We start from the raw sequence: 22,813 nt of genomic DNA on the forward strand, positions 1-22,813 counted from the left end.
CAGCTTTCCTAACGGTTTATTACAAAAATAACACATCATTATGAAAGTGTTAATAACGAGTACAAAAAGGATCTCAGCACAGAGTAAAAACTGATCAGGACTGTACAGAACCCTTTGATCACTAGGCCTTCAAGAGTGGGCAAGGTGGTAGTGGTCTCTCTCTCTCTCTCTCTCTCTCTCTCTCACCTTGCCAAATCTCTTACTACCACTGTTTTAAAGTTTCCACCACTTATTAAATTCAATCTTTGTATCTACTCAAATTCTGCCTGATTAATATTATTGCTTGTTACTGTTTGGCTCACAATTACGACAATAAATAAATAAAAAGTAATTCGAAGTGACACAATGCAATAAGATGACAATCCGTAACGAAGTCAGGGAACAAATCTAAGAACTAAAATAAAAATATATGTAACCTCTGTAAGACTGATGTACAATTTGAACAAGTAACATTGATTCCTTTATAAAAAAAATCCCTTTCTAGATCATCTAAAAGTAGGATACATTTCCCAGTTTGTATTCAATATCTCAATTAATATTTATCAGAAAAAAAATAGAAGACTGAGTTAAGGTATAAAAATGAATTGTTATCAAAGTAACTATCAACAAACATTCATTATATCAACATTCCTTTGTTGTTATACCTTCGCTCAGACTATGTATTTTCTTTTCCTGATGCATGGTAATTGGAATATTGCATCTGAATTGGAGATATCCTACACTCCCCTACCGCCCTACCACCAAGTCATGTAACCTAACACTACATGCCCTGTCAAGGAATACTGAGCATTATTTACATGAGTAAATACAAAAATATTCCAACTTTTGTAGTCCCCACTTGACACAAGGAGCCCTGTAAGACTTCACTCATGGTCTGACATTCACCCTGTCCACAGATCTGCAGATGCGTACATTTGTTCCTTTTCTGTTTGGAGCAGCGTGTCACCCCGATAAAGCACCATGCCAGGCAGTGCGCAGAGCCTGGAGGGGCTGGGCACACACACCCAGTCTGGCCACACCACCCAGGCTGCCTTGTGGGCCACACATCCAATGCGAGGCTCTCAAGATAAATGCAATGCCACTTTTCACTGACCACTACAAAATCAACATTTGGTAGCTAAATATATAATTTACCAATTTATATAATGAAATATTTACAATGTACTGCATGTGACAAACACTGTTTACGTATATATTTACATGAGTGGATATCAAGTACTTAAGTAATTATACTTTTTACTTAATATTTTAGTTTTAAAAGGCAAATAAAATTTTCATTAAATATGACCAGTACTGAATGCACTTACTATGTCAGTTGGATAAAGTTTAAAGCTTCATATTACTGTTGTTCAAGGCTGAAGTGAAGTAAAGAATAATTACATAGTACTTCCCACATCCTTCTAAATTTATGAATGATGAATGTAGCTAAAAGGTCCAGGGATATAATGAATGAACAGTTTGGGCAATGAGGTGCCAACAGAGGTGAGGAATGAATGAGGCCAGTGTGAGTTCATGGTTGTGGCTGAAGCAAGGTGATGTGGATCACTCTGTTGAGGATCTAAAGCACATCACTGACTTGGGTTGCAACAGTGGTCCATGTCAGCTTACAGCAGCCACACACTCAAACACGACCCAAACAAAAAATCTCAGACAATTTACCAAGAAACTGGAAACAAGAGAGACGGCCCTGGATGACAAACTAATATAGAGTGCATCATGACCAGCGACACATCTACCCACACACAAGAAACTGTATCAACAAAACACCAGTCAAGCTTCAAAGCAGTAAAGATTACTTGAAAAATCTTTTAAAAATAAGGAAGCCTACTTCAATGCTACATTCACTATAAAAAGACAGCATGAGGCGAAGGATGAGAAGGGGAACAGAGATAGCCCTTCTCAGATTTGTTCTCAGTGAAACTGCATCTCAATATATGACCAACACTGTCCACAAATTACTTTGTATGTAATGTTATCACAGCAAAGAGTTACGTAAAATAACACACCAAGCACAGAACTCAGTACTCAAAAAAGCTGCATGAACGGGCATTTTTATGGATCTGAAATATGTAAATTTAAAGATGCTAGGCATTGAATAGGAATACATATGACATTACCCTCATTGCACCTGAGCTCTCCTTATGACTGCTCAGGTAAGTTAATCATTAATTACTGCTAAGGTGAGGGACAATTTAGCCTGAGAGGGTTGGTTAGGCAGCCACTGAATGTTCAGCCTTTGTACTGATAATACCCTGCTCTAGATGAGGGAAGTTTTAAGCTAAGTAACAAAAATAGGAATTCCTAATGCACACTGTTAGTTTTATTACTTGGGGAATTTTCAAAGCTGTCTGAAAACTGATACTTATAAACATGGCAAATGTCTTTGTAATTGTTTGATTGTTGTTCCACCTTCTGTCAGCAGAACTATCATGCTCTAAACCGTATGAAGAGCTCCTACAACATGATTACCTGTCTTTTGGGTTAGAAAGTCTGTGCATTTTCTGTTAATCTCTCCAAAATAAGCAAGGAGCCATGAAGTCACACCTAACACACACAGTGAAAGACAGATTCCTTTGACCGTTGTGATTCCCTAAAGACATTCCTATCTTGTTCAGTGACAAAAGAGAATTTTTGCATGACCCATTGTACTATCTTTCTCTTCAGCCAGTCTTTGAGCAACGTCTCCTTTCCCCCTTCCTCTAACATCACCGCTGCCTCCTTGCACCTCCTGCTAAGACACTGACACTCAGACCCAAGAGAGTTCACAAAGAGTTGGAAAGACACACTAGAGGGCCTTTTTACAACACCGAATACGTACACCAACTGTGAATTCCTACAAAAAAGACTATCCGTTCCTAAGTCGTCCTGTGAATACGTAAGAACATGGTCAGTTTTGAGGGAGCAGAATGAAAGCTTCCTATGAATTCTTGGGAACATTATCTTTGAGGTCTTCCAGCAAGTAACACGGAAGACAATGAGGTTTTAGGAACACGATCAGTTCTGAGGTATTCTGTTGCCGATTAAGGATTTCCTAATTAATGAATTAACTAATCCCCCACCTGCGTTCATTCTGCATCATGCCACTGGTCTAAGCTGTAAAAGGTGTCCTCCTACTCATGCATCTTCCTCCTTTCTGCTTAAAGTATGCGCACGCCAATTTGTACACACTATCCCAATTATTACTCATACCAGACAGTAAAGCTATTCTGGGAAACTGAGTAGAGCTATAAAAACCTCTCGGGGCAATGGGCTATTTCTCACCACAAGTTCAAAGGACAATGTGATGGAGATGAGTGAGCACAGAAGCCCCAAAACTTACTAGAAAAATGAATTAGTCAAACTTTTTCATTGTTATTGTGACTATTTTTTATACCTTGGCTTGATTCTGGAGTATTTTTTCCCCCTGATAAGAATGCTGTTTGGAATGGTTTGTACAAATCCAGCAAACATACCCTAGTGCCCAGATGGAGTGGTAGGGTGCAGGGAACGGCTGACCTGCCCACCCACCCAGGCACAAGCAGGGGCTGTGGCAGGGCCTCAGGGGTGGGGTGAGGCAGCCCAGGGTCATCAGAGCCTGGAGGGGGGCAGGGTCACCAGGTTTGTACTATCATGAACCGTGACTCTTTAGGATGGTGACTAAGGACCATTACTACCACTGGATGTATAGTTTGTAAAGGAAGTTAAAGGCTTTACAAATGCATTGTGTAAAATGTGACCACAGGTACAGTTAGAGGAGTCTCTCTTGATACTGATAATAAGTCAAGGAGAGTTACCAATCCCTGCATCAGTGAAAAATGCAAAATGTCTTGAGTCACTTAGATTAAAAAATTCTGGGAACACAAAGACTTCCCCAGAAAACTCTACTTTTTCACTTCACTTGACACTTCGACTACTACTTGTTCTCATTTAAACACTCCACAACACCTCCCTTTCCACTTCTAAAACAAACAAATCATCTGGAGTTCCATCTCCCTATTAGGCCTTTTAAAGCCGCAAAGAATCTATTATTTCCTCCCAACACTTCACGAGCCCAGTTCTCTGCCTCCCTTTGAACACGTAGCTACCTGCACCATCACTGCTTGAAGCTCCCGGACACCTGCGCCTTCATCTCAGCAAAGGTGGCGGTGAAGTCCACACTGTTCTCGTTGTACACGGAGCTGAGGCTGGGCATGAAGGTGGTCTGAGGAGCCGTCTGGGAGGAGCTGCGGGAATTGGAGTTGTTCTTGACTGGGGATTCGAAGTGGCCGAGGAAGCTTGACAAGGAGAAATCATTCACCTCGTTGTTCAGCCACTGGGTGTCAGACTGCTGAAGGAGGCGGGAGGGAGAGGACGGGGGTGAGGGAGGGGTGTTGGAGAGGGTGGGGAAGCCTGAGGCATCTCCCACCAAACAGCCACCTTCCCCTCTACCAATACCACCAACTTCCCCTCCACCAGTCTTCCCCAAGCCCTCTCCTTCAGTGCCCCCGGTGGTGGCCCCAAGAAGGGAGGTGTGTAGACACTGGGGCTGCGTAGCTGCTGCAAGGAGACCTGTGGGCAAAACATCAACGATTTATGTCTCTTACAACACTGGTTCAGGCTCAATCTGCTTAATCTACCTCAAACTTTCTCTATCCTAAAAATAATATAAAAATTTGTTCTTTGACAAACAGTACCTAGCCAATTTTCATTCCTCTTTAACCCCTTGACTGCCAATTTCCTACAAGAAGACATCACCAAGCTACAGGAATGGAACAAAAACTGGCTGCTACAATTCAATGAAGAAAAATGTAGTCATATACCTTGGGAGGGGATATCCAGCATACCATTGCCACGTGAGAAACACTCCACTAACCACCAAAGAGGCAGAGAACGACCTGGGAGTATATGTTACCAGGCTACCAGTGAAAGCCAAATCCATGCCAATTGTAGTGGACGGCTTAACCCTTTCCATCCGTGACGCAGACGTCGGCGTCACTGTATGGAAAGGGTCAAGAGAAAATGGAAGAGGGTTAATCCTCTTCTAAACCTCTCAATCTTCTTAATTTCCTCTTAAGAGGTTTAGAAGAGGATTAAGAGGAAATGGAAGAGGAATAAGAGGTCCCCTGTCCTTCGTCCCCTGTCCTTCGTCCCCTCTCCTTCGTCCCCTCTCCTTCATCCCCTGTCCTTCGTCCCCTGTCCTTCGTCCCCTGTCCTTCGTCCCCTCTCCTTCGTCCTCTCTCCTCCCCTCTCCTTCGTCCCCTCTCTTTGAAGAAAATAATATAATAAATAATTCGCAACATGGCTTCTGCAGTAAACGTTCATGTTTAACTAACTTACTTGATTTTTATCATTATATTTTTGAGGTGTTCGATGAAAGCAGATCAGTAGAGATCATATATCTGGATTTTCGAAAGGCATTTGATCAGGTCCCCCACCAACGATTGCTCAGCAAACTGTTGGCGCACAGTATCACGGGTAACATTCACAATTGGCTTGTGGACTGGCTCTCTGAACGGAAACAGAGAGTAGTTCTAAATGGTGTTACATATAACTGGCTCGATGTCAGAAGCGGCGTACCTCAAGGATCAGTGCTTGGCCCCATGCTCTTCTTAATTTATGTTAATGATATCGATGATGGGCTCACTTGCAAAGTATCAAAATTTGCTGATGACACAAAAATTGCAAGTAAAGTAACTGTGACACTCGACGAAGAAGCTTTATAATCAGATTTAGATCGACTTGCACGTTGGGCCAATCAATGGCAAATGAAATTTAACATTGACAAATGTAAAGTTATCATATGAACAAAGGCTTAAAGAAGTAAATTTATTCAGCCTATCAAAACAAAGAATGCGAGGCGATCTAATAGAAGTGTTTAAAATGTTTAAAGGATTCAGTGATATTAATATGGAAGATTACTTTACAATTGATCGATCAAATAGAACGAGAAGAAATCACAATTTGAAGATAAGTGGTTAAAGATTCTCGTTGCACGAAACTAAACACTTCTTCAATCGAGTTGTTAATGTTTGGAACTCTCTACCATGTGATGTCATTGATAGTACAACAGTTACGGCCTTCAAGAATATATTAGACAAGTATTTTGAATCCAATTGTTAACCAGCAACTAAGATATTACTCATTGTCGTAATAACATTAAGTTCTTTCGAATACTGGTGTCCTTGTCCGCTTTTATCGCCCGGTTAGTGGTAGCAGTAATGGTAGTTCTTTCCTCTTCCCTACATAATTTCCATGCAGTTTTTCCATACTGCATGATTCTTTTTCCTTTCCTGCCAGCTTTGGCTGGAGGGATTGGGGGTGGGGAGGAGCCTTTGCCTTTGCTGTCCTTCATCTTTCACCTTTGATTAGATAGTTAGTGTAGCTTGTCACAAACAGCCTCGTAAGGACCATCAGGTCTGCTGTTGTTTGTTCTTCCTTTGTGTTCCTTTGTGACTAACCCTTTCCATACAGTGACGCCGTCGAACGCCCGTTGGCGTCGCCGGAGTGAAGGGGTTAAGCCTGAAGATTAAACAACACAACACAGTCCGTCAACTCACTGGAGAAGCTGGAGTTGGAGTCACAGTTGCCGAGGGTGATGTCCACAAGCTTGTCGGTGCTGGTGGAGTCCTGACCTCCACTGCCGAGGCTCATGATGGGGGACGATGTCAGCGGTTCTTTGAGTGGCAGGTGTGAGGAGGTGGGTGGTGGTGAGTGGGCAGCAGCAGCCAGCTGTTCCCTCAGGGTTGGGTGGGAGCTGCCAGTGTCCAACAGACCTCCTGGTGCCTGGTCTGCAATAGTGACTGTGCCTCCCAGTGATATATCCAGCAAGGGGAGGCCACCACAGCCCTCGGGGATGTGAAGCTCAGGCACGAGTCCCCCTGAGTCCTGGACGATGGAGCCATCCTGCGTCTCCTCTGACCCACCCAGGAGATTTGGGAACCCTCTGCTGAGATCAGGCGGGGAGGAGGAGAGCAGGGTGGAAATGGAGGGCGTGGAGGGAAAGATGTTGCGCACAGGGGTGGAGGTGATGCTGGCACAAGTATTTGATGTTGGTGTTGGGGTGTTGAGGAGGGAGGCATAGGCATTGGTCTGGGTGGGGGGAGGGGACATCTCCAGGTGGCTTGTGGTGGCCATGGAGAGCAGGGAGGCGGTCTGGGAGAGAGTGGGGGACAGGGCTGAGGGAAGGGACTGGGGCAAGGAGGTCGCCAAGGTGCTGGTGTCTTCCAATACAGGGGTGTGCAGGCCAGGCAGGGACTCCACAGGCAGGGCTGAGCCAAAGAGAAGGGCTGGGGAGGCAGGTCGGCACAGGGAGGACGTGTCCAACCCAGCCACCTGAAGGCTGGGCTGATCAGAAGACTTGCTGCTCAGACTAGGCTGGGGTGTGCTGGGGGGAGTGCTGAGGTCAGGCAACTCACTCAGTACCTGAGAAACTACAGAATTCAGCAGGCCATTGGCTTGGCTGTGCTCTGCTGAGGTGGCTGGGCAAGACACACTCAGGGCAGCAGTGACACTGATGCTGTTCTCTGTGGCTGGTGTTGGTGGTGGTGCTGGTGGTGGCTGAGGCTGTGGTGGTGGTGCCTGAGGGATGGTCTGGGGAGCAGGCACACTGGGCTGAGTGTTAACCAGTGCCGGCATCTCAACCGTCAGCAATGGCTGGCCTGATATATTGACAGAGATGGCATTGGGCGCAGGGGCCATCGTTGTCATCTGAGGCGGTGGTGGCGGCAGGCGGGGCTGCTGCAGCTGTGGGGAGAGGACTGACAGCTGCACCTGACTGGTGGCAACTCCTAGTGAGCTGGGGACCTGCATGGGCTGAAGCACTGTGCTGGTGCTGGCCTGGCTGTTAGGGGAGGGCATGGGCTGCAGGACTTTAGCCCTAACAGGCAAATTGGAGGGGGACAGCAGAGGAGCTGGAGCCCGGGAGGGGGAGGACATGACTGGAGACGCCCTGGTGGTGAAGGTGGTGGCCGATGACAAGACACCACCCTTGGGGGCCGGAACAATGGTAATGGGAATGTAGCCGCCAGTGCTGCTGCTGTCCTGGAGCTGGAGGAGAGGGAGGGAGTCAGCATGACTTATATATGAAGACAAGAGAGTAAAAGATAGTCATCATAACCTTTCAATGAAGACAGAAGAGTGATGGAGAGTCATCATAAGTTTTCAATGAAGAAAGTAGAGTGAGGGATAACCATAACATTTCAATCTGCAAACTAGACGACACTCATCCTATCTTGAGGCCCAAACATTTCATCCCTGAGGTGGAAGACAACCCTGCCCGCAATACCTTGTCATGTGTGGGCAGCGTCACCATGGTCTTGGGCAGCAGGGGGAGCTGCCGCTGCACCACCACGTTCTTCCTCACCAGCCTCCGCCCTGGACGACTGTTGTACCGCGGTAACAATTTCTGCAAGGTGACGGAACAAACACACACCACTGAGCTGCAAGGTCTGGTGCAGAGAATGGTTCAACTATTCATTTCAAGGCTAATCATATCTTCATTGATAATTAGGGGGAATGTATTCTCCTGATGTAAATAAAAAACTTCTACCTGGCTCTCATTTCAGAACATACTCACAAGATTCAAGTGTAAGGAAAGGCACTGTGAGGAATGGTGCAATTTTCTTTCCTTTCTTTCTTTTAATAAAGGAGACAGACCAAGATAAAGTGAGAGAAAAAAACTGTAAAGTGTTGGTTCAGCAAAGGGAATAAAGATGCCAGAGACAGGCCACCACTCACACTGAGCTGGGCGTTGAAGTTTGCCTGCTGAACATGTAGCTGCCTTGGTGCCGGCGCTATCGGGACCTTAAACTCCCCTGCCTCCCTGCCGCCCCCCAGCACCACACGCAGGCCTGGAACGGCTGCTGTGCCTCCTGCGCCTATCCCTGGTATGGATACCTGCACAGCATCGGGGGTGGAGACTGGGACTGTGGTGGGGGTGGTGGTGATGGCTGTGGGTTGGAAGTTGACCTCTATGCTGTTGCTGGCTCCTTCTCTCCCTCCCCTTGCATCATTCTGTAGAGACAAAGCAGTGTGTTTATTCCAAGATATTATGTACTGTTACTAATCATCTAGGGTGACCGTACAAGAGGTAAATGAACAATCAATGTGTGACCATTATCAAATACAAGCAAATAAGACTGGACCAAAATTCCTGTGAGGTTAAAGTAAATGCAAGTACTGGATGCAGAGTGACAGTAGCGCCCCTAAACACACATACCCCGGCAGCATTAGGGTCCAGGGCCTCTGCCATGAGTTTCTTGGCTGAGGTTGGTTTGTTACGTTCCCTCAGCGGGCGGGGCGGCAGACCGGCCTGACCCCCAGGACTCTTCACATTTGGTCCCCCAGGGCTGCACACCAATGCCAACTTGCTGGTGCGGGGACTGCGGGTGCTGCCAGGACTCCTCCCCACCAAGCAGCGTCCCCCAGCAGGGCTCCGCAGCACACCCTGACCCCGGCCACAGGTGTGACCACAGGGGCAGGTACTCTCAGCCATTGGTTTGCTAAGGATCATGCGAGTCATTGTCAGAAGCTGCCCCAACATGCCTGAGAGGTTCTCCACCGCCACACGCTTCTCCTCGGCCTCTGTGTTCTCCTCCTTTGTGGTTTCTCCTGCTGTGTCTGTTCCTCCCTTGCCCTGCTGTTGCTGCTGTGGTTGCTCCTTCTCACCAGTTGTGTCTGCTGTTGCCCCATCCATAGGAGTAGTTGAAGTGCTGGATGTGGTAGTGGTAGTGGTGGTAGTGGTGGTGGTGGTTGTCTGACTCTCAGTGGCTGTTTCCTCATTTTTGGGGCTAGATAACTCCTCCGTCTTCTCCTTGACCTTCGTGAAGTCTTCAAACTCATATTCAAGGCAGATTTTTTTGTTCTGCCCCAACTGTTGAAGAGATTAAAGTACACTTGCAGTTCACTCCTCCAGTAAGTTACAAGTAAAAGTAATACAAAAATACAATCATATTGAACTATTAGGTACTAGATATACCAAAACTTCCTTGTATAGTGTTTGGTGTTAAGATCGCAAGTAAGAAACCCAAGGAAACTATACAGGAAATCTCTTTTGTATTGGGTGTTTAGGGAACCTGAGTTTAAAAGGAGAACATAGTTTGGTTTAGGTGCTTACAATGACACCATGTTGAATTGAGGCTCTTCTGACCCTTATTAATGCCAGTGTAACCTTATTCATCCCATTGTGGCTTATTAAATGCCACTGTGACCCTTAATAAGTCTATTGTGACCCTTATTAATGCCAGTGTAACCTTATTCATCCCATTGTGGCTTATTAAATGCCACTGTGACCCTTAATAAGTCTATTGTGACCCTTATTAATGCCAGTATTACCTTATTAATTCCCTTGTGACCCTCAATAAATGCCACTACAATCCTTTTTAATAACATTGTGACCCTTATTAATCTCATTGTGACCCTTACTAATGATCTTGTGACCCTTATTAATGCACTTGTAATCCTTATCAATCCTATCATGACCCTTATAGATCTCATTTTGACTCTTATCATTACCAAGAGATGCAAGAGACAACCCCAACTCCTGACTTACAATCAGGTACAGTTCCCCAATTGTGACGCCGGCAGCCGTGGCAAGCGTCCAGCCATTCCGTATCCTCTGCATCCAGACCTCCATGTCCACCTCAGGCGTCACCTCCGTCTCTGCAGCCGGCGCCTTCTCCTCCTCCTCAGGCTCTGGGGTGGCTGCCATTCCTCGGTCCTCCTCTGTGGCTGCGCTCTGCTGTTGGTATGTCGTTAATGAGAGTGAAGAGGAAGAAGAGGGATACTGCAAGCTGTCCCAAACATGCACATAAATTATACAACAAATAAAAACCAAAAGAGAATAAGAAAGAATTTATGATAACAGGAAGAAAAGGAAGGAAGGAGAAGAGCAAAATTATGGTATTAATAAACCAGAAATGTGAAGAACAGGAAGAAAAAATAAATCAGAGCAAGAGTGAGTGAAAGATAGAAAGAGGAAAGGTGTTTATGCAGGGTATTAGGATGTCTGGGGTTACAATTCCTGTGAGAGCTGAAAGTGTCTGAATTTACAAGCCGGTCATTAAGAGGAAGATGCTTAATATCAGACTCTCATTTGATTCTTTACACCGATGCTTACCTGTGAGGCGTGTTGTGGTGCCTTGTGCTGAGCGTCTAAGGCAACATGGGCTGTGAGTCTTGTGCTCTCGCCTGTGCACACCACATCCGCATCACCGTCAACCACCCCAGCCCCCGCCACCGTCTCCAGGGCCAAGAGCTGCCTTAGTGTGTCCCCGGACTCCCCCTCGCCCTCCTCCTTTACTTGTACATTGGGGTCAAACACTTCCCTTGGCGAGGATGGGAAGTCCAAGTCCGGGGGTTCTTCTTTGATCTGGATACACTGGGTGGTGGTGGTGGAGGCTTTGTCTGGGGAGAGTCTGACCACTTCATCCTCTGGGGAGTTAGGGCAACACACCTCCCCATCACTGCAGTCATCATGCTCCTCCTGAGACACCTCCCCCAGGTCCTCAAGCTCCACCACTTCGGTCTCCCCCCGTCCCTTCCCCTCCCTGGCCCCTGCAGCACCCCTGGCCTCCCCGCGTGGTCCCTCAGCCTCCCTCTGTGCCCTGTCCTCAGCCTCCTTTTGTTGCTGCTGCTGCTTGGTGTCCTTCCGCCGGCCGCCCCTCCCCACCTTCTCCCCGCGTCGTCTCAGTCTTGCCTCGTGGCTCGACAGGGACACGAAGGAACTTTTCAGCACCACCTCAGGCTGTGGTAGAAAAAAACATACACAAATCCTTTAGAATCTGTCACAAGCATCAGTCTTATAAAAGCAAGAAGATTAGTGTTAAAGTTTAGCTACCTAGTTATTGTAACGAATGTCAGTTTTGGATACTATTAAAAAATAATGGTTCATCCACAAGACGGAGAGCATTTTATAGACTGTTTCTGGCAAGATCTGTGTTGGTCATGGTGGCAATAGTAACTTATTTCTCTAGAAGGCAAATATGTAACAATGAATATGGATTTGAGACTCACAAGGGCTACTCATGGGCTTAGTAAATTCTACAGGAAATTCCCAACACCTGTTCCCTTGCAAGCAAAGAAAATGGTGTATTACAAGAAGATGGAGAATACATTACCTGGACTGCGATGGGCTTGATGGTGGCCCCCTTGGTTGGTGTGAGCCTCAACACCGGCTCTGGCACGGGCTCCACCTCCAGGGGGAAGTTGACACGGGAGCACAGGGTGTCACGCTGGCAAAACGTCAAGGAAATGCACTACACGCAGACATGAGGCTGACGTACCAAGCTCTCTTTATTACTATTTCCCAAGGACACAGAGAAGATTAACCAGGTATTCATGGGTGACTTTTTCTGCTCAAGGTGCAGAGGACATGTATAACTATCACTAAAATCACAAACCAGCTCATAAGAGTCCCACCAACTTCCACAGGAGGATTTTCAAGCAGGCGATCTGAGGGGCTGATATATTCAAAAATACAAAACTGAGGTCCTTGGCAAAGTAAAAGATGAGAATGACCTCTGAGTGATGATATAAAATGACCTATCCTCAGAGAAGCATATAAGCAAGATAACTGCAGAGTATTTTCCAGTGTTAAAATCCTGTATGCAACAACTAAATAAACACACATATGCACATGAGCTTGACCTAATCCTGTAAAAAACTATAAAAGTAAAAACACACTCAGCAGCAGCCTGATAAAAAAGGATACCATCTTGAGGTTAGAATTCCGCCACTTTTCCTGGAGGTGTGAGATGAGGGCGGTGAGGGGCCTCTGCAGGGATGTGTTGAGGCGGATGCGAGGGTTGTGCGCCAGGCCCTGCACGCGGCACCACGCCTGCATGCTGGCCGGCACCACCTCCAGGGTCACGGTGGCTGGCACACGCAACTCGGCCTGTTCCCGGTGCTCTGGGGATGGGAAGAAAGGGGAAATTGGGTGAGATATTTATGGGGGGCAGTTGTTTTGTTTTTACAGTGAATGAGACAGGCCAAGGGATAAAAAAAGAATAAAAATAAAAATAAATTAAATTAAATTAAAAAACCCAGCTTCCAATATGCTGTTTCTACCAAGAGAGCAAAGGTTGAGAATGTTCGATGTTTTCTTCTAATAAATTTAACACGAGATACTGATCAGTGTAGGATGAACATTGAACACAGAAGCTAATCACCTCAAAAACAGATCACATTAGAGGCAACAATACAGCATAGAAAGAAGAGGATATACAAGACTTACCCTCAATCTGGTTCAGCTTCTTGAGGGCCCGGCAGATGGGTGTCCGGACCCGCACACTCTTCCCCTTCACCCGCACACTGGTTGACCCCTTCCTGATCAGCTCCTGCAGCTTCTGGGCCTTGCGTTCGTCCAGGGTCCCGCCAATCTTCTTGCGCAGCTCCCCAAAGTTGATGAGGCCATACAGTTCCTGGGTGGCTTTTTTGACCCCTACAGAGGAAAGAACAGAAAGGAAGAAAAGTGGATTTGATTTGGGTCTTTGTGTGTGTTTTCTTGTTCTCTGGTGTGATGTGTGTGTGCCTCTTCTTAGTGTTTGTGGTTTTATTTGTTTATACCTCTTAATGCATGAAGGTGAGTCAGGAGGGTTTTTTTTAAAGTGAAAGGTAGATTTTGATTGCCCTGTTGCATAATTCAGTTTCCCTGTAGTGATTCAATTTCATATCTCAGCTAAATTTCCCAGTACATATTTTTCTCATGGTGCACACATGTTGGGAAATATACCTTACAACAGTAATCTTACAGCATGATGTTTGTTCACAGCACACTCACCTTCATTGAAAGTGATGTGCTTGGAGATCTTGTGCCAGGTGCGGTAGTAAAAGTGGCGCACCTGGTCCTTGTTCTTCACCTGGCTGCGCGGCGCCCCCTTCTTCCTCAACTTGGTGGTCAGGTAGTTCTAGAGAGGGGAAAAAAAGTTAAATTGTTGTCTTTTCTTATGCTATCCAAGAAGAAGGGGAATAAAACGATCATGTGTTATTTTTTCTATGGTATAAAGTTAGATTCATTCATATATTTCCTTTAACGTATTTCCTGAAGTCTTTCTAATCTTTTTCCCTAGTGAGTACATAGGAAGGGGAAATGATGATGAAGTGAGCCATCTAAATAATTCCTAACAAGTGCCAAGTCTTAGTCCTTATAATATTAAGTCTGAAAATTCAGTTGTATAAATTTTGACTTACTGGAGGAATGGACATGAATTTCACCCACATATCAACCAAAGACTAAGATTGACGGGACTGCCACAACTGACCTGGATAGCCTCAAAGTCCTTGCCGCACTCATTGATGGACTCAAAGAAGATGTTTTTGTCCTCTAGAGACCAGAGCTCCCATGCCCTGCGCCGCTTCTTCCCATCCTCCTCCTCGACAAACTCCCCGTCCAGGCCTGTGAGGTAGTCAAACATTAACAACACAATACTCAGTACTAAAAACCAAAAAAATATTAATAAAAACTTTTCACCATTAGCTAAGATGTTCTCTAGACTTGATTTCTGATTATGGAAAGTAATGGCAAATTAATGATGAATTTAAGCTTTATTCAATGTCCTTCAAAATCTAGAGCATAAAACTCCTTCATACCAAGTTCATAGAAATCATTACAAGTCTTACTCAGTGACAACGGAAAATTAAGGAAAATGGACCATGAGTGTATGCAATATCCAATACTTTTCCAACAATTACTACACAAAATAAGTGGAAAAAAAAAAAAAAAATCAAGTTAATCAATAAACAATGAATTTCAGACCCCATAAAATAATACCATAGGCCCAAGAGAGGATACCAACCTGCCGAGTCCTGCTTTTTGGCGCCCACCGATGCTGCCGAGGGCGGTGGGTCAGCCTTGCTGGTCTCCTCACGACGCTGTTTGTTGAGGACACGGGCGCTGGTGCGGAGCTGTGGGGTGGGGCGCTGGGAGGCGGCGGGCTGTGGGGCTGGGGCGGGGACAGGGGAAGGCACATTGGGCAGTGGTTGTGAGACTGCTGAAGGAACTGTTGAATTGTGTGGCCCTGTTCCTGGTGATGGGGAAAGATTAATGAGTAATGTAGAAGGGAAATGTGAAACGGTGAGGTGGAAATGGCAGTGTTCTTGATAGTGGGGGAGGATAGAGTTGGTGGCCATCTTCCTGGTGATGGTGAGAGACTAGTGAGTAATGGAGCAGGTAAATGTGAAACAGTGAGGTGGAAATGGCTGTGTTCTTGATAATGGGGGTGGGTAAAGATAGATTTGGTGGGCATGTTTCTGGTGATAAAGGAAATATAATGAGTAATAAAGTTAGTGTGAAATAATGAGCTCTGAGTGAAGTCGACGAGAGATTTGAATAGTCATAAAAGACTAAGTAAAGTAAAGTTGGGGGCATATGCTATAGCTGGGCATATAGATAAGGGGACAATAAATTATTCACATCAATGAAAACTGAACAGATGATAAAATGATCACAAAGTTTGAAGCACAGAGATACATTCCAACTCTAGGTAAATTTAATAATAAGTTACAACCATAAAATCTTTGTATAAATTTCCTTATAACAAAAACCCTATTAGTATTATCATTATTATTATTATTATTGAGACCCATGAGAGGGAATCAAAGGGAAAAAAATATATAGACCCAAACAGAGTCCCTTCAATAAGCAGACAAGGATAATTAATTGACTGACTGATCATAAAGAGGTTAGACTGAACGGTTAGCTCACCATTAGTCGTGGGGCTGAGGGGACCAGTGGGGGCTGCCGGGTGGCTTTGCTGGGTGGTGGAAGCTGTCTCAGGGCCCCCCACCGCCCCCTCCACCTTGCTGGGGCTGCCATGGGCCTTCAGTCGCTTGGCCTCCTCACCCACAACGTCTCCATCGCTGAGGGAGCAGTTATGGCTAGTTTAACATGGCGGAATGAGCATGCAAAAATAAATAAAATAAATAAATAGTGATGATGCAGATACAAGGCAAAATCTTTTATGTATTTCAATTATTCAAGGTATAGCTAACTAGAGAAGTTCTGAGAGGTAAACATTAAGACTATATAGGTACTGAATTGATGAGTAGTTACAGGTAGATTAGAATGTCAGAATAAGCATACAAAAATAATGGAGTGAGTGCAGCTGAAACAAAATCTAGATTCTATAACTTTTTAATCGTATTTAATATGATTGAAGTGTAATGTTCAAAGCTGTGTGTTCTCTCTCTCTCTGACCCAAACACTACGTTCACATCCAAACTGAGTAAGTAGTGAATAAAATGCTTTGTCAAATCATGCAACAGTGCACCTAAGTTTAATCAATTATATCAAACAATGCAGTAAGTTATGTGTCATTAAGAGCTTGTCTCAGTCCTGTATAAAACACAAGTTAGAATTAATAGGTAGTGGGTAAAACATAACCCAGGTCCTACAAACCTACCCCCACACACACAAAATAAACTAATATTCAAAGTTATTGTCTCTAATATATAACATGAGCAACACTGAGAGAAAACATGGCAACACAAGCAATAGTAATGTCATCCAGGGCCTACAATGCTCTTAACTGTGAGCCAAATTTTCCTAAAGCCATGCCCCTCCTCTATCTCCTTCCCCTTCCTGTCAGTTTGTCCCTGTCCACCTTCCTCTTCACTCACTCACATCTACACTAAGGTCTTGGCCTACTTGTCTCACCCTACAGCCTGCCAGCCCTCAGGAACAGACGGATTTATATGCTACACACAACTACTGGATGGACACTGAATTAATGACATGCTAGAAAAGGAAAATGAGGGGTTGAAATAGTCATACCTCTTTTAATTAGTGTTTAGTAAGGTAAATAGTGAATACAACCTCTTGACAGTGATGCATGTGTCTCGTAGTAAAGTCTAAAGGGCAACAAAGGGCATGACGGAGAGAGAGGGGGCATAGGTAGGAAGAGGAGCTGCCTTCACTCTACATAGGGAGGGTAAAAAATCCTCTACTCAGTAACCTGTTTTACGAGGACTCGGGCTCAAAGTGAGGCTACAGGGCATGCAGAGTACGGCTGGCGTCATGGCGTGCGGGAAATAACTTCATGACTGTCAGGAGGGAGATGAATACACAATGAATTTCCCAGACGAGGATACCCCTACGCCTCGAGTGGGCAGCCATGTTGGAACTAGCCCCCTACTCTTATTTTGCCATTTTCACCTTTATAACCTTATCGTCTCACCTCACTCACCCATCCAAACCCTCCCTTAACCTCTCCACCACAAAACCCCGGCCTCAGAACCCCTTGGAACCTCTTCACGCGTTAATGGCAGGCCCGGAAAAGATCCCCTCCCAGGAGCTGAATTGGGCCCAGAACAAAGATGGCGGGGTGGGAGCACTGTGACTTTTTCTTCGTTATTTACCTCCCATGGCTGACACTTTCACTGTTTTCCCTGGTGCTGAGAGTCCGCTTCCTCTTGACCATCTTCCGGGTCGCTCAGGTGTCTACATGGTGCGTGAAGGAGCGGCCACAGAGAGGACCAACCCACGATATTGCAAGCAGTCCTCCCCCTCACAGCCGTCCGGTCATTAGCCTTCCCTCACTTTTTATCCTTTTTCACGCACTGTGTCCTCACCACTGACCATTTTACTTCACGCACACACGCCTACAGTCCTCCATGACCTTCCTGACAAGAGATAATGAGGTCAGGTCGCACAGGGGGGTGGATAATGGCCTCAAAATAGAGCCTTGTGCCTCACGCCCTCCCTCTTGTTGTTGCTCTGAGGGGGCCGACCTGCCGCGTCCTTCTTACACGGAGACGTCAAACCATTTTAACCTGTCTTTTATCGTTATTTTACCTGTTTCACTCATCTTCCGGGGTGGGTTAATGGTTCATATGGGTGCGGGGAAGATGCTGAGAGGTTTAACATGTCCGAGGTAGGGTCGTGAGGCGAGAAAAGGAAAATTTTCATCTGTTTGTCATTTCCAGCAGCGCGCCTTTTGACGGCTGCGTCCGAATGTGTCGAAAGTGTGTGTGTGTGTGTGTGTGTGTCATCCCATTCATCCCCCGCTCTCCTATAGATATATCCTACCTTAATTGTTACACTTGTTAGGCCCCGGTCCTTCCCGTGCATCACACCCCTTCCCACACCCAATCATGATATGGCCTGTCCGTGCTGGGCCCTGGGGCGGCCTACACTGGTGCCCTGCCGCTGGCTGCAGGTGGGCGGGGCTTATTCGCCAAGTTCAAGTAGAGACTGGATCCTTGGTCAAGTTCATGGAATACTGTGTTCGTAAAGATAAACATAGTTTTGACACTTTGGTGAATGCAGCTAGGACAGACCTTATAGTTGTGGGCTTGTGGCCAGAGAACGTACACTTTTTTTTTTTTTTGTGGCTATTTATACCTCGATCTAGCTATGATTGAGTTCTTGTCGTGCTGAGATATAGCCTCTTGCGGGCTCGTCTGATATGTGTTCTCAGCCATCTGTACCTACAGGTGGGATTTGAAGATGTCTGGTGCGACGTACTCGATCAATTAAGACAAATCCCAGATGGAATATATAGATGCGGCAAAGGCGGCGTCTCCGTGGATGGGTGTTTGTCATCAACCCTGCATTGACCACTAGCCCTTCCAGGACCTTCCACACATAATTAACTGATATATAAAGCGCTCGGTCCTCTCTTCCTTGCGGAGTGCCTCAATTTTTTTTTTTTTTCGCTGCAGAGCCAGGATGCTGCTGGTGTACCTCTTTTGTATGCCTTTAATCTTAATTGGTTATATCGCCAGTATGTGTGGAAAGCACATTTGACAAAAGTAGCTACTCCACCCTCGGGAGGACTAAAGAAGTTGAGAGGGGAAGTGATCGATGCAAGATTGTGTCATGAGCCGCAAGGATTTTGCCTTCGATGAATTTATTAGCCAAGACCTCGAACCCGGAAAAAAATGAGAGCTTATCCCGGGCCCGTGCAGTGTTCTCCAAACTGTTCAAACAGCGACATAAAATTAAAACATTAATTACCCTCACGAATTATGTGCAAGCTTTTTGACAGTTTTCTTGCTGTAGGCTACATATATATGTGACTGGCACATCCGTCATCGCGCGTCACCTTTGTTTGATTCAATGAGTATTTTAATAAAAAGAACGAAGAAGATCTATCTAAAAACATATTATCTCCCATGCTTCGCTCTTAATTCCTAACACAATAAGTGGCTTTCATTTGGAAGGTCGATCTATGAACATAAATTCCATATAGTCTTTGAGGGAAATGTTACTGATATAATTAATATTATCATAGAACGTCGCCTGGGAGGAGGATGTGAGAGAAAGGAATTAAGTGGGTGATAAGGGGAGAGGAAAGAGGGTGAATTAAATTATAAGGGATCGGATCGAAATTAAATAGAGAGATGAAGAGGAAGGGAGAGGTCACAATTATGTCTTTATTTTCCGTGTGTCCTATATTTACACTGGGATGTGACTTACAGGCTCGATCTCCGATCTCCTCCCTTATTATATATTTTGTTTCATTACGATACATAAATAAATATAATGCAGTAATCAACCATCCACCACAGCTGTAACAGGGCCGTAAAAACGTGCGTAAAAAGTGCGTCAAAGATTCGTAAAAACCGCGCAAAAATATGAAAGTGCGTAAAAATGCGCAAAAAAATGTTTTGTAAATGCCACGCTTTTACTTACCCCGTTGCAAAGACAAATACTGCTAACTATTTTTTTTACCTATTCCTATTTTTTTTCAAGTCAGACAATATATATTTTGTTAAGGGTTGATGTTATTGTTAAAAGAAGAGCATAAGGAAATGGATCAAACATCGTTCATCCGAATGGGCAACTCAGCATCCGGATAACCAGATTGTCGTACTCAGAGCATTGCATTTACCTATTTCAATACTAAAATGAAGAAGCGAAAGAAGGAAAAGAAAAGAAGAAGCGTGGAAAGCAAGAACTAACAGTGTGTAACCAATCCCTCCCTCCTCCCCCCCCAAAAAAAAATAAACACCGAAGAAAAAGAAATAGAAAAGAGGAGGTCAAAAGAAGAAGAGGAGGAGGAAGGCGCCATCAAAACACAAGAGGCAAGATCATTCAGGGACGGAAAAGTTTGGTTAAAATCGTGACTGTGGGAATAAGGACACATAACAAGGCATCGTGAATAGAAATATCAAGAGGAAGAGAAGATAAAGAGTACTAAGAGGAGGGATCACTGTTGCTTTAGAGGAGGAGAAGAGAGAGAAAAGGCTGAAGCAAAACGTGTCTTACCTGTCAACTTCTACCGTTCTTGATTTTTGATTGTCTTGGTTCGTAAAAGAAGATAAGAGTACCAAGAGGAGGGATCACTGTTACCTTAGAGGAGGAGAAGAGAGAGAAAAGGCTGAAGCAAAAACGTGTCTTACCTGTCTTGATACTTACTTACATCTTGGTTCGTAAATCAAGATAAATAAACAAGTAAACAAATAACATCACTAAGAAGAACCACACACATAACTAAGAAAACGCAGAAGAGCCTAAGTCAGTCCTGCGTCTGTTCCCCGACCCTCACTGCCCCTGGTGCAGGACCGTCGAGGACACCATTGAGCACCTCCTGCTGCACTGCCCACACTTCCACTCCCAGCGAGTGCTGCTCCGACACCAACTCCGCACCCTGGGCGTCCCCACCTTTGACCTGCCCACGCTGCTGGCGGCGGCAGGCGTCCACCCCTCACGGCAGGAACCTGTCATCCGCCTCACCTGCGCCTTCCTCAGGAAGACGGGGCAGCTGACGCGCCTGTGAAGCCCTCACAGGACGACACCAGGGCTCATGTGAGTGACTAGATCGCCACGGCCCTAAACAACAACAACAACAACAACAAAACAATGTCTTGACTCATCTTTACCTGTGGTCTACGTGAATTAACTAACTGATCAATCTTTCCCTGTAGTTCGTAAATAAAGGTGTAAGCAAATAAGAACAAGAGGAACCACACACACCACACCAGAGGATAAACACAGAAAGACAACAAACCCACATTTCGTGTTTACTAGGAAAAAAACACCCTGGCCTAACCCACCTTCACCTCTGCAGTTCTACCTTGCATGTGGGTAATAAAACGAATACACTTGTGATGGAAAATGAGGACTCTACATCAATGCCGAGGAGTCAAGACACAACAGAAAGCCCAAATGAAGTGCCTGAAACCATAGCCAGCAGCAATAACAGCTTAGATATGGAGAATGAGGGTGATACAGACTCAAGCTCGCAGAATATCCAAATCACTGAGAAAGCTTTGCAGGAGGAGGGGGTGTCTGATCCTTCCCCTATCCAGCCTGCGAGTGTAAAGGAAACCAATGACAGGGAGAGTGAGGTAAACAGTCGGGATAATGAAGAAAGTGAAGCAGAAGTGGACTTAACCTTAAACAGTCAGCCTGAAAGCCCTAACTCATGTACAGGAAGGGACAGTTCGGATATGGAAAGCGAGGACTGTGGTGTTATGAGTAAGAACACATTGCAGAGTCCAGATATGGCAGGAGATGAAAAAGTGACCATAGCCTTAACCAGCCAGCCTCAGAGTCCTAATTCATGTACTGGAAGGGACAGTTCGGATATGGAAAGTGAGGACTGTTTGGTTTCGAGTGAAAAAACGTTGCAGAGTCCAGATATGACACGAGGTAAAGAGACGACCGTAGCCTTAACCAGTCAGCCTGCAAGTCCTAGCTCGTGTACAGGAAAGGATAGTTCGGAAATGGAAAGCGAGGACTGTGGTGTTATGAGTGAGAAAACGTTGCACAGCCCAGATATGGCACGAGATAAAGAGACATCTGTAGCCTTAACCAGTCAGCCCAAAAGTCCTAACTCCGATATCGAGAAAGGCAACACGGTTATGGAGAGCGAGGAATGTGGTGGTGAAACAGTTAACAGTCCGGATACGACACAAGGCGAGAAAACTGACTTGCCTTTATCCACTCAGTCAGACAGTCCGAACCCTGATATAGAAAGTAGTAGCACCATTATGAAGAGTGGAGACTGTGGTGGCATAGCTGTGATCAGTCCAGATGCAACACAAGGCGAAAAGACTGACTTGCCTTCACCCACTCAGCTTAACAGTGAAAACAGCTTGGATATTGAAAGTGAAAGGTGTGATGCTACTCTAACAACTGAACACACCACTCCATCAAGCCCTCTAGAAGCAGCGTTACCCTCACCCAGCCAGTCCAGCAGTCATGACAACACAAGGATGGAGGGTGAGGGTCATGCAGTCACAGAAAACAATATCAGAAGCCCTCCGTTAAGCCCCATGGAGACAGCCTTACCCCTACCCTTTGCTTCTGAGTCTAGCGGTAACGTCGACAGCCCTAGTACAGAGAGTAATGACTGTACTCTTGCCACCCATATGGATCAAAATGCCATGTTATCAAGTCCTCCAGAGGCTTCTATACCCACAGTTAATCAGGAGAAAGAAGTAGAAGAGACGATGATACCCAGAGACAGTTCCTTGCACCCATCACCACTAACACCAATACCCACTACCACTACCACACAGGAGGGCGATTCATGTCATCCGGAAGCTGGAGAGAATAAGAACGAGATGAAAAACGAGCGGAAAGTCAGAAGAGGAATCAAGCGGAAAACACCATCGGCTAGTAAAGGAATTCAAACCTCCATACACCTCCTCGACTCCAATAGTGTTTTCCGTGATAGAGTTGTCGACCTCCAAATGCTGAAGAGGGAATCTGGAGTCGTGTGTGTCGAGAATTTGCAGGACCTGGACGTGGCCATTGAGGAGTGGCCGATCCTGCTTGTTAACCAGCTCAAACTTCGGGACACCATCATTGAGAGTCTGCACAGCGTCATCAGGGAGCTGGTGGGCCACGGACAGGTGTTGGAGCAGGACCTGGACTACCTGAAGCTGAAGGTGTGCTGTGCTGTTTTGT

The 22,813-nt window shown here is 45.5% G+C and overlaps 2 protein-coding genes across 5 annotated transcripts in view; one reads left to right on the forward strand and one right to left on the reverse strand.

Annotated features, from left to right (window-relative positions):
- The window catches only part of LOC127005020 (mucin-17-like), a 27,929-nt gene continuing 5,116 nt past the window's right edge, over positions 1 to 22,813 (reverse strand). Inside the window, exons 1-15 of one of the 4 annotated variants that reach the window (XM_050873462.1) lie at positions 17,311 to 17,688; positions 15,659 to 15,813; positions 14,751 to 14,972; positions 14,217 to 14,350; positions 13,736 to 13,862; positions 13,190 to 13,396; positions 12,668 to 12,864; positions 12,075 to 12,188; positions 11,075 to 11,701; positions 10,508 to 10,696; positions 9,176 to 9,829; positions 8,695 to 8,970; positions 8,243 to 8,362; positions 6,516 to 8,004; positions 1 to 4,527 (exon numbers count right to left, since the gene is read on the reverse strand). In XM_050873462.1, the coding sequence (XP_050729419.1) occupies positions 4,073 to 4,527; positions 6,516 to 8,004; positions 8,243 to 8,362; positions 8,695 to 8,970; positions 9,176 to 9,829; positions 10,508 to 10,696; positions 11,075 to 11,701; positions 12,075 to 12,188; positions 12,668 to 12,864; positions 13,190 to 13,396; positions 13,736 to 13,862; positions 14,217 to 14,350; positions 14,751 to 14,972; positions 15,659 to 15,813; positions 17,311 to 17,372 (5,028 nt within the window). In that variant the 5' untranslated portion in view covers positions 17,373 to 17,688 and the 3' untranslated portion in view covers positions 1 to 4,072. Of the gene's footprint in view, positions 4,528 to 6,515; positions 8,005 to 8,242; positions 8,363 to 8,694; positions 8,971 to 9,175; positions 9,830 to 10,507; positions 10,697 to 11,074; positions 11,702 to 12,074; positions 12,189 to 12,667; positions 12,865 to 13,189; positions 13,397 to 13,735; positions 13,863 to 14,216; positions 14,351 to 14,750; positions 14,979 to 15,658; positions 15,814 to 17,310; positions 17,689 to 22,813 lie in introns of those variants that run through there. The other 3 variants (XM_050873461.1, XM_050873460.1, XM_050873463.1) reach the window with 3 other exon arrangements.
- Positions 19,932 to 22,813, forward strand: part of LOC127005021 (uncharacterized) — an 11,026-nt gene continuing 8,144 nt past the window's right edge. Inside the window, exon 1 of the mRNA XM_050873464.1 lies at positions 19,932 to 22,794. Coding sequence (XP_050729421.1) covers positions 21,007 to 22,794 — 1,788 coding nt within the window. The 5' untranslated portion in view covers positions 19,932 to 21,006. The remainder of the gene's footprint in view (positions 22,795 to 22,813) is intronic.

Source organism: Eriocheir sinensis, chromosome 29 (genome assembly GCF_024679095.1).
Source record: "Eriocheir sinensis breed Jianghai 21 chromosome 29, ASM2467909v1, whole genome shotgun sequence".
NCBI classification, from domain to species: Eukaryota; Metazoa; Arthropoda; class Malacostraca; order Decapoda; family Varunidae; genus Eriocheir; species Eriocheir sinensis.